This window comes from Ischnura elegans, chromosome X, assembly GCF_921293095.1.
Source record: "Ischnura elegans chromosome X, ioIscEleg1.1, whole genome shotgun sequence".
Classification (NCBI taxonomy): Eukaryota; Metazoa; Arthropoda; class Insecta; order Odonata; family Coenagrionidae; genus Ischnura; species Ischnura elegans.
Genome location: NC_060259.1, coordinates 41,771,982 through 41,793,433, shown reverse-complemented (window position 1 = coordinate 41,793,433; position 21,452 = coordinate 41,771,982). Strand labels below are relative to the sequence as shown.

The window sequence follows — 21,452 nt, the reverse complement described above, 5'->3', positions numbered from 1 at the left end:
TTTTTTGTGAAATATCTTGGTTTCCTCTTTTGCAAATAATTTAGGAACTTCGGAGTGAAAGACGTACGAACAAACTTCAATGGAATTGATTGTAGGGCAATTGTTTTGAACATATATTACTCATAATAGTAAACTATTCATCAAACATTGACGTTTGAAATCATTTGGAGATCGAAAGAGAGAGCGAAATTTGGTTTCGGATCTGCCTGGATCAAAAGGAGCAGCGCACGACGTCAAAACTCCCCGGAAAGCTTGGGAATTACTGTTGGATAGTGCTTTACGAAATAAAATAATGACGCACACAAATGAGGAAATACAACGGCAGCGTCAAAATGTCACAATTCCTCAATCGTACCACGGTGATGTAGATGTTGAGGAGATTGAGACTTCCATGTTTTTCTGGGGTGCAGAAGACGTGCTACACAAATTTGTATGAACTCTGGTCAACTGAGTTTGGATCTACGTTGTATCAATGCACCATGTCTCTTCACCGATTCCTGTTTTTGCTGTCAACCTTGCGTTTTGATGATAAAACGCGAGAATGCAGCGCAGAACGATCGATAAATTTGCACCACTTCGTGAAATTTGGGAAGGGTTTGTAGATAATTGCAAGAAATGTTACACTCCTCATGAGTATTGTACAGTAGATGAACAACTTCTCGGTTTTTGAGGTCGTTGCCCCTTTCGGATATATATGAAAGGAAAGCCAGATAAGTATGGCATAAAAATTGTAATGATGAATGATGCAAAAACGTTTTACATGGTAAATGCCTATCCTTACATAGGAAAAGTAGTTACCAATCCAGATAACTGTTCCGACATATTATGTACGGACATTGTCAACACCAATTCATGGCACGAATAGAAATATTACGTGCGACAATTGGTTCACTTCTGTTGAGCTTGTAAAGAAGATGCTAAAAGATTATTCAAAAATGATGGTGGGCACCATTCGTAAAAACAAGCGTCAAATTCCAGTGGATTTTACAAGAAGCTGTTGTTCAATCTTCACGAATTGCCTTTGACCCTGACATGACCCTGGTGTCTTTCACACCGAAAAGTAATATAATAGTCCTTTTGTTGTCATCTTTTCATTTGGGTGGAGCTATAAATGAAGACAATGGAAAGCCCGAGATTATTTGCAGGTATAATGCCACTAAAGGAGGAACAGACACATTTGATCAACTGTGTCATGAATATACACAGCAGAAAAGAAACTCTAGAAAAACCTTTCAATGGCCAATGCGGATTTTCTATGGCATGCTAGACCAATCTGGTATAAACGCAATGGTTCTTTACTCTCATATTGATAGTAATGAAAAAATAAATCGGAGAACATTTTTGAAAAACTTGGCTTTGTCACTCATCAAACCTCATTTGCATCAACGGAATTTGAAATAAACCTGTGTTCTTCAATCAGGAATACTACTGCGGAAATTTTAAAAATTGAAATATCAGCGATTGATAAACCTGATATCCTTCGCAGCAAAATGCGATGCAGCTCATGCCCAAGGAATAGAGACAGAAAAACAAGAATTATATGCTCATCGTGCCGCGCTCCGATGTGTGACGAGCACCGAAGTTATCTGTGTACTACCTGTACTGGAGTGAGAAATTAACAACAAACCATTTTTTTCTAAAAATTTATATTTTACCTGTGAAATAAATAATAGTAATGTACATTTTGGAGCAATAGGAAGTCCTAATGAAATTTGTGAAAAAAAATTTAAAAAAATACACTGGAAAATTTTGTTGTTTTCAATTGTTAAAATTAATACGTTTTATCGAAAGAATAAATATGAAATATTTTTTTACATGAACTACAGAATGTAATACTTAAGCTGTTAAATCTATTTGTCTGTACATCTAAAACATTCGTAAGAGTAAATAAAAGTAGGATTGGTGACTTTCTTAAAGAATTTTTATGTCTTTAGAATGAAAAATATTGTTTTACTTTCATTTTATTATGTTTAAATAACTTATAGTTACATATTTGTGTAATAAACACTTCTATTATTGATATTTACTATATTAATATTAAAAAAATATCAGGGGGTTCAAATTAAAAAAATTTAAAGTTATGGGGTCCGCTGGACCCCAGTGTGCACTTTATGATTGAAAAAATAAGTGTGCACTTCTAGGGTTAATGACGATATTCTGTAATACATTCATACATAAGTAATGTGTATTCTTTTCACTGGCCCTACCTATATAGTTAAATATGAATGTTTGTAAATCTAGAAACAATTACTTTCCAATTAATCCAACACTATTTGTCAATTAAATACATTTCCTAAAAATTTAATTTAATTTTCATGTAACATATCAAATTCCTTTGTTAAAAACATTACGATACTGGTTACTACCACAGCACCTGAAATTTGGCAGCACCCAAAAACTGATGGTGCAGGATTTGGGCCTATGTTTTAGACAAATTATTGCCCAGAATGTTTAATACAGCCTAACCCAGCATTGTAATGGTAGAGATATGAAAAAAGTAGATTTTTTAAATCTATGAAGAATAAATTAGAATCCTTGAGGGCAATTAGCAATTTTTCATTAACTATGTATACGATACACAATACTCAAGTGCAAGTTTGTAGCATTGAGGTCTTACCCGGTGTCCAATGAGTTTCCCACGAACTCTTTCACGTGTCTGCTCAATTGGAATCCATGAGACATTAAGTGCAGTTGAGTTGTAAGAGAGGGCAGACACTTGACTGGGAGCAGCTTGTGGCATATCTTCAGCACTGAAGATTGTAACTACCTCTGATTCAGGGCCAAAGCCCACCTCATTGGCAGCCTACATTAAACAGAGAAGGTCATCATAAAAATAAAATGAAATAATGAAAAAAACTAACGTAAATGATCGCAAAACTACTTTACCTGAACTTTAACTTCATACTCTGTGTAATAGTACTTGTGTTGCACCTTCACAACTGCCATCCCAATGTTCCCCATGCCTTTGAGCTCCAGAGTTTGAAATTCCATGTCCCCTTTCCTCCGCCAAAATATTTTATAGTATATTCCAGGACCATTTTGATCTCCAATATGTAGAGGCTTTACAAAATAAAGGGAAAAAGGAAGGCAATCATAACATGAGTCTAATTAAAAAGCTACAAAACTACAATAAAATACAAAATATAAAATCACTCAAACAATGTTTCCCTATTGTCCTATTCACTTATTCAGGCAACTCCTATGATCTCTGTGTGTATAGATTAGATATGTAATCACTACACCACCAAATTAACTATACATAGCAAATTAAATCACCAAGAAAATCAGGATGAGATACACTGAAAGGGACAAGTGGAAGAAGCTTTGATGAGTAAAAGGAAAAATAACTAAATAGTTTTCTATTTTGAGGAGCTCCCGACTGACTTAGAGAAAACATAGCGGGGTAATATTTTAACCACTGGCTATTGGACACTGCGAGAAAATAAGAAAAGGAATACCACCAATTTACAATCACTGCATTACAAGTTCTGTGATAAGAGCTAATGCCATTTAGCAATAGCACTTACAAGAAAATTCATATGACATAAAAATTGTCATCCTTTCATTATATTTTACAACAAAGAAATCAATAGCTTCTTCTGTACTATATTGTTATTATATTTTAATTCAGACCTACAGCCTATAACTGTATTAAGTTATTTGACTTAAATATAACAAATCATGGACCTAACTAATGTATATTATTAATCACTGACACAAATAAACTCAATCCAGGTATGACAATAAAAATGCTAAGTTAGAATCACTGCATGACATCATGAAGACCAAAATTGTCTAGCATTAACATGAGCGATCGTCTTACCTGCCAAGTGATGGTTAGATCACCAATCTTTCCTCCACCTCCACCGACATTAGCAGGAGCCCTGTATGGATGGTCCGTTGGGGTATTGTACTGAGGTGAGGGGGCAGATGCAATACCATAGCCAAGTTCATTTCCAGCCATTACACTAAACTCATAGATTGACCATGGAGACAACACTTCACGAACAAATGCTTCTTTCCGACCATTATATCTGCCGACTTCTGTAGCAATCACCCCTAAAATATCATAGGAAAATTTTAAAATAGATCACAATAATTGGCAAAAACCATTTAACTCACATTACTACTCAGCACTGAATTTTATATTTCCCTTAACCCATTTATGCCGAAGGTTTGAAAAATGCGAATTTTACCCTGGTTTTTACATATTATAGATAAAAATACGTATGAAAACTATATCTGATAGAAAAATCAATGTATCTCTTGCCAATTATTAATTACGAGGTGTTCCAAAAATGGAACACTAGGCAAATCCACTACTATGACGTACTTAATGATAACATGCAAATCATTTGATTCAGTCATTTATTAACTCACGATTAAGAGTGATTCTCAGGTGAACACCTAACATGAAAGGATGCATTGCATTTTTTACATTGTTAAGTGATATTTTTGTGACAATGGACACAACAAGTTTGCTTTTCTTGCTTTACAATCGTATGATTCATGCCTTCTTGACGTGAGTCAAGGTTATATGGATGGTCTTCATGAATGGTCTCCTTTTCCTACCAGGCTCAGCAGTATTAACATATGTCTACATAGTGAATATGTAGCAACACGGCGATGAAATTAAAGTAGATAAATTGGCTTCCCATCGCTTATTTTATGCAATTGCCAAGCATTTTGTAAAGCCAGCTCAAAGCAGAATAACAGAGGGCACTAGTACCATTTCTTTCCACGGATACTTGTCAATATTTTCATCAGCTCTGTCCACTCCTTCCATACACTGATTATAGACCTTGATTAAATTTGACTGAGTAACTTTTATCTTTTTTTCTGATTTTGAGAATAACGACTGACCCGTTGCAAAGGATTGATACCGTCACCAGAAGATGCATTAGTCACATAACTGTTATCATTCCATCTGCAAACAATATTGCCTTTACCATCGATTCGGTAATCAAATGTGCCCTCATCTTTTTTTTCCTGTAGGGTAGCATTCGGTATTAAAGGAGGTTTGTCAATGTGATCTTTTCTTGCTGTACTTGTTTCTTGATGGCCCATTGAATGAAGTTTAGCAAGGAGTGAAATTTTTGTGAAAAAGTTGTCGAACAAAAAATGGTATTTACCAGGATGCTGCGTTGTGAGTGCCTCAGTAAATTTCAAAACAATTGAAGCACCTACACCATATTCTTGGTATTGAGTGTCCGGGTTTTTTCCTTGATAAGGCTGAAACCAGCAAATATTCAGTTGCTCTATGAGAGGTCACAGCTTGGAAAACTTGTCCATATGGTTCAAGTTAGAATTGTCAGCAACATGCAAATTTAAAAATATGGTTTGAAATCGGTAACGTCTCATTGCATCAGTAGCTAGAGAATTATGCGAATCTGGTCTTTGCTTCAAAAACATACGCCGTCTTGGAGCAGAGACGTAGCCACTCAGGAAAATCATTCCCGAAAATCACTGACAGTCAGTTCAAGGTTTACGCCCTTACTTGCAGCATATAAATTGGAATATTTGATAATCATATCAATCACTTCAGTTCCCTAAAGGAGTCCTAAATATTCTGTAGGGGTTTTCATTTTTGTGATTTGTTCTTCTGAAACTCTACCTCCTACTGACTGGGCAGTCATATCGCTTTTCTTCCATTTGCGCACAACTAAAAGGCTAAAATTCCCATTGCTAAGACGGCTATACATGGTGAATGAACATGCAAATGATCGTATTGAGTGATCAAGAGATCTATGATATAGGATGATGCGAGTAAAATAGAACATGTTCTAGTATTCACTGAATGATCATGCACATGGCGGTTCATTCGCGAATTTTTCCGCTATACACGGCGAATGATTTCATTCCCGTGTGTAACGGAGAAGTCATCATCATTCAGCATGATCATTCACTGTGTATAGTCATCATCATCATCAGCCTTCAGACACGGAGAGGGAAAGGAATATAAGCATTACTCTAATGGCCGATACGGCAGAAGGGGGGGGGGGGGCAGGACAAGTGCGTATCCCAAACACTTACGATAAACTTTCTGCTAAAAAGAAAAGGAGATGCATATTGGGTGCAAGCAGCCGCGCTTCGCTCACTGATTAATGCTCACGATGCCAATATGACCCAGGGGGCTTGGTCCCGAATGGAAGAGTGCACAGGGTGACTCATATGTTTTCATCTCTCTGTTCATAATTGATCAGATATCGATGTATTTTTTCTTTCACTGAAATGGAATCTGATTATAGCCAAGACATATCATAGTTTCCCTCTGTCGCATAAAATCTAATTGCTGACTTTTTTTTAAATTAAAGTGAATATTTCAGTGCGCCTGAATGCACACATGATAGTAGTGGATTTGCCTAGTGTTCCAAAAATGGAACACTGTTAAATAAAAGCTTATAACTAAAACAAAATACATTGTTTCAAAATTTTCTTCCTATAACACTATAGGTTATCTATTACTGAACATGCAGGGAACAATTTACAAAATTTGGACATAATGGCAAATAGTTATTAATATAACATTTGAGATGGTCTCAGAGAAACTGCCTTGAAAAAAAAGACCAATATTTATCAACACACGGACCACGATGGGTTGGCAAAACTGACTAATTCTTTGCGCCCCGTAATAAAATGTATCTTTATAAAGAGGGTCAGAAAGAAAAACCGTGGCATATTGCTGTATAATGAGTCGTAGTAATTAAATTAGAAAGTCGCGTCAGGTGTTCCAAAAATGGAACACTAGGCATAAATGGGTTAATAAAAAAACCAGAATATTCCTTAAGCAAACTAAAAACTACATTCAGCACATGGAAATCTCATATGCATGGACAAAATTTGATTACATAGTTAAACATTAAACCTTCCCCTATTTTCAATAATGAACCCTGAACTTTTTTCAAGTATCACATCTTTATCTTTAATTACATAATAAGATGATTGAAATGGTTTCACCTTCCTGCCAGCTCAGTTCACACCTTTTAACTGGTCACACATGGTAGAGAGGCAGAAAAAAATTTACACAAAGCTCATTGGCGTCTGAAAGCGGTCAGCTCAGGAACTACTTGAAGACTTCTGTCTTCCAAAATTTTTTCCTGTAATGCTCTCATAAGACTTGGAATTTTAAAAACCAAATGCCCCTTATACTGGGGAAATTAGTTATATTCATCGCCTTATGACAATGGGAAAAAGACCCAACTGATAATTCTTCACCATATTTTCCTAAGTATGTTTCGTACACGTCTCACCGAGAATAAAGCTTACACTTGTTGGGACATCTGAGAGCACAGTTGACATATTGGGAATTGAAACTGCCTGAGGGCATAATCATTCTGGTGGTGTAGGGGGGTCAAGTATCATGCAACGAACCAGAGGTTCGACAGATCAAGTCCCAGTGATGGATAATTTGATGCTGTACATACACTGTGGACATTTTTCTGATCTTAAAACTTCGCAAACCTAGCACGAGGTACAGAGGATGCTGCCATAAGGCAATGGATATGATTAATTTCCCCAGTATAAGGGGCATTTAGTATTTAAAATTCCCAGTTATATGAGAGCATTAAGAGAACAAAATTTTGGAAGGCAGATGTCTTCAAGTAGTTCCTGAGCTGGCTGCCTTCACATGCCAATGACCTTTGCGTTAATTTCTTCTGACACAGCACAAAGCAAGCACCTTTAATTTTGACACTTTCTGCAGGTGATAAACATACACCTCAAAATTTAAGAGAAAGTCATTCGCTTAAAGAAGCATTTTTGGTTTCCCAGCCAAATGAGTGATTTCATCATTACCAACATATATATTGATATGCTCCCTCTGTCTTAAAACCGTCATCCCTCACAATGAGGAGTGAGTCAAATATTGAATGTTGGCAACAATGAAATGAATCACCTGAACAAACTTTACCCAGTTCATGAACCAGAAAATGACCAGATTTTTCTCCAACTGTTCTCCTATCTCTTTCTTCATCATTTATTCAAAATTCTAAGTACCAAAGCACGCACGCATATGCTGTCAGCATTAGTTGTGATACGTGTCACAGGGCATTTGAATCTGGAGTGAATAGGATACAGTAGAACCTAAGTCATACGACCCTCAGTTATACGATGACCTCAATTACACACTCTATTTGGTCCCGTGAATAACCCCATTTGAACCCATGTACAGTGGAACCCAGATCTATCGTTCCCACATTGATCATTTTCCCTCATTCATTCCTGGTCCCAAATAAAGTTCCATGAAGACAGTGAAATTTTTTCCCGCATCTACCGTTCCCCGAAGTATCGTTTTCCTGCATTGATCGTTTGAAGATTGCAGTCCGGTCGTATAATTTTCCCACATCCACGGTTTGATGAAAATGAGACTTCGTGCTTATGATGTGTTATATGTGGCTAATGACGACAAACACATAGTTTGAATCTTCCCCAGGAGATTGAACTACCATGGGGAGAAGCTGAGTGCTGTGGGATAGTAACATTAGCGCATTTCCCAAGATCCACAATTCCCCTCCATTCAGCATTTGCCTCTCCCCTCCGATGCTTTCCTCTACTCCGAAATCAAACAATAAGTCCCAGCTTTTGCAGGGATTGTATTACGAAGACCTTAGCTTCGAAAGAAAATATCAAGTTACACGAGAACAATAGAAACGTGTTTCGTGCCTCTCCAATACTCACCCACTGAATTTTGTCAGCCTATCTCCTTCAAAGTTCCCCGTTTCTGGAGGTCAACTGCTGGATGAATCACCAATTAGCCCAAAAGGTGTCTAACAATAATTTTTGGCAATTGGTATTATACTTTTATTAGATTGAAATATTAGTAATGTGCACGTAATTAAAAAAAGAATGAGACCTAACACGACATATTTCTAACCTTGTTTAAGCACGGAAATAATTGGAAACATACGATAGTGATTTCTGGCAAAACTCGATATACTAGCAGCTGAGCTTCTCGGCAGTTGATGCAGCATACCGTACGCGATAGCATCAGTTCCAAACTTCACCTCGTACAAGTGGTTCCGTACTTTCCAGGGTGGGTTGACTTCGAACTAAGGAGTGTTCTCAGTGTGTGTTTAATAAAGTCAGGTTTCATTTTTATTTGTTTTATTTTTATCTGTCTTCGGACCATGGCTCTAGCAAAGAAAAAAGTGAACTGCACCAGGGGAAAGTTGCTTATGCAGCACGCAGATCAAAACTGACCCAACTTGTAACTCAGTGGGTTTAAATGAAACATATTCAGACCTTGAATAGCTATTAGCTTAACTCTGCCTGCTGGCAAGCATTTGTTTTTTAACAGAACGAGAGTTAGTGTGAATGCCCTCGTAGAATTACTCGCGTCGTCAGTCGTCACATAATCATTAAAGTCAAATTCAAAATGGAAAGAAAAGGCAGTTCCTTTCGACTCAGGAATGGCTTATAACGATTATATCAAAGTACAAAAAGTGCCTGGTGTTGTTATTAGAAATGGGAAAGTAAATAATTCTGTGAAGACAAATCACGCGGCCTGTGAGTCCCAGCTTCCTCGAATTCAGCGCTGCGAACTTACCGACACTGAATTCGAGGAAGACTGCCAACAGAGAAGCTATACCCGGTAGATTCAATATACTATTCCTAAAATTTCATGGGAAAATTCTTTTTTAGTGCGTAAACATTTTTTTTTCAACATTATTCACAAAAACACAGATTTTTATGGGCTCTTAATCTATTTTTGTTCATTCATCACTGATGGCAGTTGCGCGGTTATTTAAATTGCTCACTTAAAAGAAGTGATCTAAGCACCAGAAAAATCTTAGTTACAGAATATTCTGGATGGCAGTGGCGTAACTATGAATATGCTTTGGGGTGGGGGGATGGTGGTACCTGGGGGGCGATTCCCCCCCCCCCCCTCCCCCCGGGGCAACAGGGATTCCCAGAAAATTAAACAAAATGATATGCCTGTAAATATATTTTACATCATTTTGGCACTTAAAATTTTACTTTAAGCAGATGCAGTTGCTGCATATCAAAACTAGACAATTGTTTAAAATGTTCTTTTTTTCATTTCTCTGAGGCTTTGGGGAGGAATCTCTCCCCTGATTCCCCCCATACTTACACCACTGCCGGGTGCCTTGTGCTCTGTATTATCTATGGTCTGGTATTTGGAGGGAGGTACCCTACAGCTGGGGTCATTCTCGTCATGAGGTAAGGGAGAGAGGATAGAAATCCTGTGTTGGAATTAGCCAGGTTGTAACGACAGGCTTAACCAGGGCTTAATGTCCCATCTGCCGGACAGTGTATTGCACTGGAAGTTCTCTCCATACTACTCTCAAGCAGGGATACAGCCATCTCTGAAAAGTTTCCGCCACTGCCAGAACTTGAACCTGGACCCACAGGGTGTGAAGCCTTGGCGATGCATTAGTGAAATTTTGCTCCCTAATTATCGGGTTAATTTGGATGACTTTTCTCAGGCATCTCACTTCTTCGATCTCCAATCTTGGTTTGTCTATAGGTGGTAAAATGAATTTCCTGAAAACTGTTGTAAATTAGCCAACTTTTTTCAAATTGGCTTTTCTGTGAACATTTAGTATCACCATTCCGAAATTTCTCCAGTATAATAACCCTGCGGCTTAGGGCCAGAAATGCTGGTAATTCGACCAAGACATTCAGCCATGGGTAATGTTTGTTCAGGAATGCAAAGTTATGTTTCTCTTAAAGTAACACATCATCTGTGGTGTTGCTTGTGAGTAAATAAGATTTTTAGGCTTCAATTTCTTGTCTCCAAATGAGTAATTACATCCTGGAAACAAACCGGCCCCTATTGAAGAGGATTTCGTGCTAAATACCAAAAAAACCTTACATATGAAACTTCCTTACTTATGAAACTTTTTCTTGGTTCTCTGCTGAACGTTTCATAAGTGAGTTTCTACTGTAAAATTAAGTCACACACAATTAAATTAAAGGATTTAGTTAAAAAGTATTGCGTGAGCAACTAAATGAAATATTTAAAAACAAATAAAAGGCATGAAAAGGGATGAGAGATCATAACACTTAACAGGAATACTGGTATTGTATAGCAACAAAAGCTTTAATTACTCTATCCTATGCATGAGTCCCTTAAAATAACTTATTAACTTTACAGTCACCTACCTTCAGATACATTATACCACGTGCTGTTCCAATTTGTTCGACCAGAAATGATGTATTTAGTGATGGCACGTCCATTTGATGCACCATCCGTCCACTGAATAGTAGCTGATGTTTTAGAAATGTCAACCACTTTCACACCACCTACGAAGAATAAGTGAATAAAAATATACAAATGACAAACTATGTCATTTACACCTATGGCTATGTAAACCTTTTAAGTAAATCATACAAAAAAAAATTGAAAACAAATGCCACAACTTTCTACAAGAAAATAAGGTCAGAATGAACATAAAGTCAATGCTAGCAAAAGAGAATTAAAAAGATGCTGAAGCACCACCACCTACTCATAATTAGGAGGTTCTATCTCACTCTTCAAAACAAATTGATTTTGCTCCAAAATGAATAATTCCTTCTTTCATTTTTATGAGATACTTTTCAGAAATGTTAACAAAGTTAAAAAGGTTAACTAAGTGGAATGTTCACAAAACATCCTTCCTAGATCACAATGAAAACGAATCATCTCAATAAATGAAGGACTGCAATATTGGTACTCAGAAAATGGGGTCGATCACTCAGCCAAAAATCACAATTTGTTACATGAATTATGCTGATGGAAGACAAAGATCGATCATTACAGTTCAGGATCATTAACTCGTTTAGAGGGAACCTCCCACTGAGGGAAGGAATCACTCATGGGGATGTTCACAAGAATGAGTAATGCGAGGCCAACATGTGAGGCTGAGGAGTAGGGAAGTACTGGTGACACTCTTGGCAGGAGTTCATGACATCATCAACTCTCTGCAAAAGGGTTAAAGTCCTGGATTTTTGCCACATTGCCCTGAGAAGTAGGCGATGCATCAAGAAGTGGAAATGCAGTGGAACTTGGTTAGTACGCTTTCCTCCTTAGTAAGGCGATTTCTCTCGGTCCCGGTACCATCCGAACAAAATACAGGTAATATTATTTGGTTAGTACGTTTGAAAAAGTTGCACTTTCCTGGTTAGTACGCTCAATTGCTTGCCGTGATGCAACCCGCAATTCATTCTCTAGTATCTGCTTAAGGGTTGTAAACCTCAGAAATCATGATTTAATTTATTATAATCAGCCATTGACATTCTGACATTCATTCCACATCTCTCTTTCTATGGCCATGATTTATCCAAACGCATTTCTCAATTCTTTTGACGTGATGAACAATAAAATGAGGCCATTTTTCGGGAATGTCTGACAATGCAAAACTGCAGCCAATGAGAAGCCCCATTTTTCCCCACCCCAAGCTCCTCATCTTCTGTTGCCTTTGGGGTGCCACACTCAGCACAAATTTCGCAAGTGGGCAGTTGTTGCTATTGCAGGAGTTATCATAGCAAGAGCAGTTAAATTACAATTGAAATGGAGAGAAAACGAATAGTGAAGCAGATTACAACTTTAGAAAAGATTGAAATTCTCGAGGAAGTGGACCAAAATCCTTGCTGGAGAGGTGAATTTCAACGAGTATTGCAAGTGTGATGATGATCTCACTGTTTGCCAAACCATGTCAATCGATGAAATTCACGAACAGGAGTTGAAAGAATATGAAGATGGAAGTGATGAAGATGATGCTGAGGAAGGAAGTGAGTCTTATCCAATTCCCACTTTGTCTAAAGCAGTCGAGGCTATGGAGTACATGCGTCATTACTTGACTACTGTTGCGGGACCAAACGATGCTCTGGATCTCCACGCGAAGCTTAGCGTAAAAATGCTTGATCTCGGCATGAGAAATAGAAAGCAGACGACATTAGAAAAATTTTTAAAAGTAAATTTCAACTGTATAATATAAAAATCTTCATGTAATGATGCTGTAATTTCATAATCTTGTGAGATATTAATCAATATATCGATCGATACAACAATCGATATGGTTTCATTCCAGAAGAAGGAGAAACCAGGCTGTTGCCATTATTTAAGGTCAATAAAATTTTGCCCAATTTTTATAATGTTTAAAAACAACCAATTGACATACTCAGGGCTGTCGCTATATTCTCTGAGTATGCTGTGAGAAAGAAGAAATGACTTAGCTTCACTTGTCCTCTTTCTATAAATATATGTACATAGGATAAATCACGGGAGATTGACGCCGTTTTCATGTAATTGTCTTCGGGAAATCTATCAAGCATTGTGATTTTTATTCACATGGTATTGTTTTTCAATTTAGTGCTCATTTTCTTGATTTTAAATGCGAAAATAGTTTAGGAAGGTGATCCTACGAGAACTACCAAGAGTAATTGTAATTATGACGACTTTTCCACAGATTGCAATTAACCCAACTGCTATTATTTACTTTCCTTGTTAGCATGTTTTCCTGGTTAGTATAATCATTTTTTGTGGTCCCCTCAGACATGTACTAAACAAGTTCTATTATATATAGATCTTTCATTTTTCTAGATGCTTTCACAGTGGACAGTAAGAAATTTGGTGAGCGAGCCCCCTCTTACCTGGAGGTCCGGGTGGTCCTTGAATCACAACAGTAGTAGCGGATGCTATTCTGCCCACTGCACTCTTAACAATACATTCATAGTCACCAGCCTCAGCCAATGAAGCATTCATTATGTGCAAATCACCACCATCAATTTTCTGTAAGTATACAAATCATAGTTGCATAAAAGCTGCATCAGATTTCACACACCATCATTTATGCACTAAAATATTAATTGCATTTCCAGCAAGCAAACAAGCTTCAATGGCCTCAAACCAAAATTAATTTAATAATTTCAAATGCATTGCAGAATTCCATAATAAAAAGAAAAATGATATCATCTTCATTAACAAGCTAATTTATGACTATCATGTACTCTTACAACTAGGTTGTTAGACAAACACACACCAACATCTTGGATGGAGGAAATTCCACCCAGGCAGGATTTGAAATAAGACCTTTGTGCTGGCAGGCAAGGATATGACCATGCTGTCTCCTAGGCTGGCATAGTGAGCAAACCAATACACAGCCACTCCTTGGTCCACAGAATATTTAAATGGTGCAACTAGTTTTAGAGTTTAGACATCATAGATATGGATTCATTCTGTATGACGATCATTGTCACTGCCATGAGTCAACAGTCTAAACATTGGTGTGATGCAGCTCTCCATTCGATTCTCCCACCTAATAATTAATTATTTAACACCAATCTAAATGACATTATGTACACAATCCTCCCTATTATTTGTATCCAGCCTGACTCGCTGGAATTAAATCTTTTGCACAAGTCTGGAGGGACTCAGACTGTGACTCAACCTCACAGCATGTCCTTCCTCACTCATCACAGATAAGACCCTGCAGTATGCTTTATCCACTAGCCCATCAATCTACACCACTCTTCTCTTAATGCTCGACAATCACCACCCTCCCAGAATCTCTTCACCTCACATTTCTTACATCCAGACTCCCTCTTTCTTTCAGTCAGGTGTTTGATATTTCATCCAAATGGATGAGAAAGCACAAATGGATCATCTGAGGGCTGGAACTAGGAGTTTGGCCACAGGGGGCAAAGATCAGTTCCCGCGCTCCCTCCCTCCCTCTAATCTCCACCACCAAAATATAATGCATCTTTAAGCTATTTTTTTGAGATGCGGTCGTTGAAATTACGCACTGTATGCTTGTTATTAAGAAGTTTTATTAATATTAATATCATGAAAACTGCATTGCTGCCGATATTCGAGAGTGAGATAGGATTTTATTCATTATTATTATTAACGCACCAGGCAATTTGTACCCATAAATAACCTAACTGGCATTCCCACTGCTACAAGTACACTTGAGTAAAAGAACAATGAAAATACATGAAAAAACAAGCTTTGTAAATTTAAGAGCAAAGTGTACTTAAATGTGCTTTGAGAAATTTCTACCTATGAAGGTAAATTGACAGCCAAAATCTGAATCATTAATACAATTAATTAGTTAAAGTTGCTCAACAGGATCCATTTCTCCATTGTTCAGCAATTTCACAGAGCAAATCAAAATAGAACACAATTAGCTTTGTGGTAATACTTACAATGCGCTCATAGGCATTATATTCATCATTCCGGATGCGCAGGCCATTATGTGTCCAAATATATGCCATGTCCAAGATTTCTTCAGAATATGCTTCACATGTAAGTTTTACATGCTCATCCACTGAAGTGATCACTCTTGGAGGCAGCAAAACAGAGAACTTTGGTCCTCCTGCAGCATCAAAAAAATTAAATAAATCAATACAAAAATCAACAGAAAAGAAGCATTTTAGAATTAATATGAACTCTGACTGCCTCCAGAACAACACTACCTCATATTGTATGCTGTAGTTTCATATTGTAAGCACGTTGTAAATGAATTTCTACCTCATCAAGACTTAAATTTCATCCACAATGTTTCAATTTCATACAGAGATTTCACACCATAACAGAGTTTACAGCTGCAAATAGAAACCCAGTTATTATATATCCCTCACTAGGATGATGCACAACCATGATAATGCATGAAGCAATTACATTTAAGCTAATAACAATTTCAATATATTCACTCATTTTAACATTCTAGGTGACAGCAATAATTTTTAAAAACATGATTCCTCACTTGCTTTTAGACATTACTTTTACCATTTCTATTTATACTGGAGGAAGTACCGTATTTGTAATAGCAATTTTCTATATTACTTCGTTTATCTCAGCGCCAAAATATTGAGGAATTAATATTAATGATAGACATAGCGGAATATCTAGAAAATGCTCTCCTTGTTGCTACACATGAGAACATCTTAATCGAATCTTGTCTCCAGCGTCCAACATTGCATTCCGAAACACCAAATACTCTTCCAGGTGCCGAATTGGAATTTTTCTCTGCAAATAATATAACTTTTCTTTTGAAAACGGCAGTGTGATCACAGGATCACAATTGAATCGATCTTTCTAATCAGAGGCAAATCATGTTGCCTTCTTACTGTTGCTCTGAAAATTCAATGACTTTGTAGCAGTTTATTCCGTGACAACATTGAGGCTTCAATGTTACAATTTAGGCAAATTGTAACCAGTCACAAACATTTTGTGAGTTGAACAAGCTTTAACTTGAACGGATCCGAACCTAAGGTAAAGCAGGCGACCTTGCAGACAAGGCAGAAGTGCATTCAGCGACTGATCGGCACGCACCGAACCTTTGCCTGCCGCCACAAAAATGGAAAATGTTTTTTAACTTAAATGCAAAATTAAATAAGCTAAGTTACTTTTCAGCTATTTTTAATGTTGGTTTTTTGTTGTCAGGTGGCAAACTCAGGTATCCATAATTTTTTTTCCAACGTAGATTACGCAACCCAACTGAAGTTGAAATTTTGCATTGGATAGTAAGACGAACCCTCTTTTCTGCAGGAGTTGGGAGGGGAAAATAACTTCGTCTTAGATTTGTGCAAATACGGTAATACAATTGAAGCAAAACAACTAGTCTCAAAACTCCTTAAAATTTTCACAGCACTGCAATCTAAATTTTTTTCTCCCATGTTCTACACTGGTATTTCATAAAATACCAGTTAAACTGTATCATAGCATTCCATGGGAAGTAATCACAGGAAGAGCTACAATATATGATGGTAAATGAAGAATACACGCATGAAAAAATGACACTTCTATTTTTCATTATGTATTAACCATCATTCTACATTAAAAATATTAAAAAAAGACCACCATACAGTTGATAAGATTTAACAAGGTACACTTACTCAGCACAATAAGTCTTCCTTTGCTTTCATCAGACCCATGAACATTGGACGCAGTGCAAGTGTAAACTCCTTCATCATCACGAGTAACACGGCTGATTACCAAATTCCCATTCTCCAGGATTCTCCTACTTCCACCAGCTCCTGCAAAATGTGAATGCCATCTTATTTAACACGTGGAGTTGAATGGAAAACATTTATGAATGATATAAAAAGTGGAAGAAATTAAACAATATGTTTTATAACTACCAACACTGTAGTACACAATTTGCCACAAGTAACATAAAAATTGATGAATTCAGCTGATTTGAATTTTTACTCTCAATGCTTACATCTCCTATTCATCAAAATTCACAAAATAATAGCTATGTACTTTCCTACGGCAAAAGGTGACTGTCTGGTGAGGAGGGCTAAACTATTGGTGGGTAACCTTCGCTAGCACATGTTGGTCACAGACCTTTTTTCCACGTTAATCAAATAAAAGTAACATGGAAATTGAAAGTTTAATATGATCAAATTATCTAAATTTACTGCTTTTGGTGAAAAATAAAATCACAAAAAGAATTTTGGCTATGTGAATGATCTAATACTAACCTTGAAACTATAAGAAATGTATGAATTAACTTATATACATACTGTATCATTGGAATGACAAAAACATGGGACTCTGTCGATTTTTTGCACAATTTGTACATTGCGGCTGACTACCGTAAAGTTATCACCGTAGCAAGTCCCGGTATACTTAAAATAGTCAAGAGCAAACGCCTCTGTGTTCAAAGTTTGAGCTTTGCTCTCTGGCTGTGGTGCTGTACCCACGATTGGACTGCTTTTTGCATCACATGCTCAGCAGTCCATACCACCTAGTCTAGTATAGTCCTCAAATTTCCACAGGGAAGAATGATGCCTCCGTAGCTTAACTGGCTAAAGCACTCAACAAGAAATCGGGGGATCTGGGTTCGAATCCTGGACAAGGCGAATGATTTTTTCTCTGTGGATTTTCGCACAATTTGTACATTGCAGGTGACTCCTGTAAAGTTATTACCATGGCTAGTCCCGGTATGCTTAAATCTAATCAAAATATAAACCACATTACATACACTGTGCATAGATGTACAAAGGTCATAAATTATAAAGAAACAATTCAAATCACGCACCTATGACATTTCCATCCTTCTTCCACACAAATTTGGGCCTTGGGGCAGCCTCAGGATTGCATTTGATGGTCACATTTCCATGCTCAGCAGCGTAAGTTTCCAATTCCAGGGGCCTCTTCTTAAACGAGGGCTTCAGAGCTGATTTTAAAGGCATAATTTTGATTAATTTCAATTCAAACTCACATACAATAAACTAAGGATGAGTCGGTTCTTAAATTTTTTCGGTTCTCGGAACTGGTCCGGTTCTCCCCCATCGGTTCTCGGTTCCAAGGATGAACTCTTATTATCTGAATTAATCGCAAATTTAAATGAACAACTACAAGAAATAAATGAAAATAATTTCATAACATATGTAAATCAGCAGGAAAGCTCTGTAAAAAACCTAAGATCATCTCCATAATTTTATTTGCCAAGCAAAAAAGTTTAAACAACACATTGCTAAAGAATGCATGATCAACCAATATGTCACATTACATCAGCAGCCACTGGTTATTTCTCCAGGTTTGATTTAAAAAATTCAACACTTTACCCAATCTGAGTCTAATCTATTCTTACTTTGGCAGAAATATTGCCTGCAGTACTACTACAGGCATTCACTGAAAACAGTAGTGGTCGATGTTGATTTTGAAGGGCCACGCTAATATGCTTGGAGCGCAGTTTACATACTGCATAGCATGAAGATCAGTAGTGAAACTCTTCCAACCGCGGACGACATCATTCGTTAATTAGTTGTAACTTGTGAGTCAGTTCAAAATATATTCTGTATTCTGCGATGTAGCTTAAATTGTTACTTTAATTGACAACTTATTCACATGCTTCTTTGTCCCAGTTCTTATTACCTCAACAATAAACTATGCTCAGCACACCGGTACAGCGACATCATGGAAAAACTGAACGGCTATGAGCTAACGCAAATTGTAAAGCAGTGTTGCATTCTGCAGGATAACAACACTTTTCAAGACCACTTTCACACGAGACGATTTTCCGCCGGGCGCCGTTTATGGCACGGAACACAGCGTTGCAGAGAGTCATTTCGTCAGAAAGCCCCCTGAATTTAACGTGAACGCCGGCTGGCGAAAAGTCGTTCCGCCCGAAAGCAGTCTCAATGTAGCCTCAATTTGTGTATTTCACGCCGTAGACGGCCCAACGCCCGGCTAGGTTGAAATGGGCGCCGTGCCGTCAATGGCACGATTCGATTCGGCATGGCACGAATGGTGCGATACCTTTCAATGTCGAAGAGGAGCTTGTTAAGAATCATTGGAAGACAAGCTGGCCGCTATGTCCATCTCTGGCCCTTGTATAGCCATAATGTCCTCTGCTGCGAGAGGTTTAACCTCAGATGGGCTAACAGAGTCAATCTTTTTTTTCGGGGAAATGGTATAAATTTTGATCTACTGGTTGTACACCTTCTTTCCATGAGGAAAGCAGAGTGGAATATCAAGTTATTTACCATGTACAGCATTCAGATTGTAAGTCATCTTCATTTGAGACGTCACTGGTTTTGTTTCAATTTGAGACGTAATTGCACAGTAAATGGGAAGACAAAAAAGTTCCAGCAGTATTGAGACAGAGATATATGCCACGTGCTCATTGGGTGAGCGCAGAAACCCTTGATTGCATCAGAGACTGATAAGGGACTTAGGAAAATTTTTTCCGTACCTGTATACACCCATGTCTCGTATAGCGCAATTTCGATTGGTGCAATTTCGATATAGCGCAAATTCGTTCCTCGGGGAAACATTGCAACGCAGTGTAGCCTAATCAAAAATCTTAAACGCTCTCGTGATAAAACGTGAACTTGCGCTAAGTACACACGAAATTTCTATCATTTTATGCATACAAATATTATTGCTTGCCTCAAATCTTCTTTTTTGTTTATATATTAATTGAAATCCATTGCTATGCAATGGCCAAAAGGATTACTCATCATTGGGTCCAGATAGCCGGCCTACCGAAGTAATTTATCTCGTCTCCTTAACAGAATGAGTTAATTTAGATCATTAATTAAGCGTGGGGCTAGTGGAAATGAGTTTTTTTTAAGCAATACTGGTTGAGATGTAATTTTTGCTGTCATAGGTTATCGGGCGATTGACTTCCAGGTAGAGGGTCTACGCTAAAGCCTTCAAGGTCATCGGTATTCACGGGGGAGAAATGGAGCGGTGGCCGAGTTGCGCATGAAGAGCACCAACATATAAGAGGGTCCCCTATAGAGTCTCAAACACAATAGCTTCGTTCCCTCCCCGCAGTCGTAGGCCCTCTGCATCTCAAGAACACAGTTCAGCAGTAGAAGGTGATTTCGATAGAGCCATGCAGAGTAAAAACCAAGAGAAAATGGCAAAAAAAAGGAATGCGGGTAGAAAAATCAAGAATTTATCAAGAAAAACCATAAACCTAGAAGAGAAATTGATATAGGTCAATTGCTTTGAAAATGGAGAACGTCAAAGCGATATTGCGCGGAAGTTTAAACGCACACAAAGCCTTATTCTGAATAAAGACGAAGTTAAAACATCAGTGACCTCAGCCGCACCAACTTCAACCAAGCGGTCTACACATACGGAAAGTTCATAGTGAATCAGTACAAAAAGACGAGAGTGGTAATCGCTCCGAGACATTTAGTGAAAGCTCCGGTTGGTTCCAGAATTTAAACGGCAAGCAGGTATTTTCAGTGCGGCGATATCAGGTGAATCTGCAAGTGTTGATAGTGCAGTCGCCACAACATTTTCTGATGAACTCCAAGCTGTGATTGAAAGTGACTCCTTTCCTCCTCAACTAGTTTTTAGTGTTGACGAGACGATATTCTATTGGAAAAGAATGCTTTCTCGTTCATTCATTTTCAGGGAAGGAAAACCTGGGAAGGCTTCAAGACATTTAAAGACTGTTTCACGTAGCCGCTAATGACTCGGAGGACTGCAAATTAAAATGATTTATCATTCATAAACTCCGCTAGCTATGAAATGGCATTCAAAGTAGCGTTTGCCTGTCACTTCGATGAGCGACAAAAGGGCCTGGGTGACACAATAGTTGTTTTTAGACTGGTTTGAAAAATCGTCCACTGCCGGCAATGCATTACGAACCCCTGAGATAGCAGATGTTAGCCCACCCGAACGACAGGAGGGAATTTCAAAAGCACGTAAGAATTTTTTTAAACGTGAATAAAAGTCTTTGAATGCGAGCATACTATCTTTAAAGATGTTTTAAACTATACAAAATTATATAAATAATGTTTTCTAAGGCTATTTATGGGAATATATATGTTTTAGAGGAAATTCAATACCCAAGACCTATGCTACCAGGAACGCATCCCTATCTTCCCAATGTTAAAACGCTATCGTATAACGCAAATTCGTATAGCGCAAAGACGACAAGGAACGCATCCCTTGCATTATACGAGACATAGGTGTACAGGCATCCCCCGAGTTACGTAAGAGATGCGTTCCGGCAGACTATGCGTAAGTCGAAATT

The 21,452-nt window shown here is 37.7% G+C and overlaps 1 protein-coding gene across 3 annotated transcripts in view; it reads right to left on the bottom strand.

Annotated features, from left to right (window-relative positions):
- Positions 1 to 21,452, bottom strand: part of LOC124171700 (contactin) — a 55,732-nt gene that overhangs the window by 13,948 nt on the left and 20,332 nt on the right. For all 3 annotated transcript variants that reach the window (XM_046550956.1, XM_046550958.1, XM_046550957.1), the window contains 8 exons: positions 17,991 to 18,128; positions 16,840 to 16,980; positions 15,148 to 15,317; positions 13,594 to 13,732; positions 11,125 to 11,265; positions 3,824 to 4,059; positions 2,887 to 3,060; positions 2,618 to 2,803 (listed from right to left, as the gene is read on the bottom strand). In XM_046550956.1, the coding sequence (XP_046406912.1) occupies positions 2,618 to 2,803; positions 2,887 to 3,060; positions 3,824 to 4,059; positions 11,125 to 11,265; positions 13,594 to 13,732; positions 15,148 to 15,317; positions 16,840 to 16,980; positions 17,991 to 18,128 (1,325 nt within the window). The remainder of the gene's footprint in view (positions 1 to 2,617; positions 2,804 to 2,886; positions 3,061 to 3,823; positions 4,060 to 11,124; positions 11,266 to 13,593; positions 13,733 to 15,147; positions 15,318 to 16,839; positions 16,981 to 17,990; positions 18,129 to 21,452) is intronic.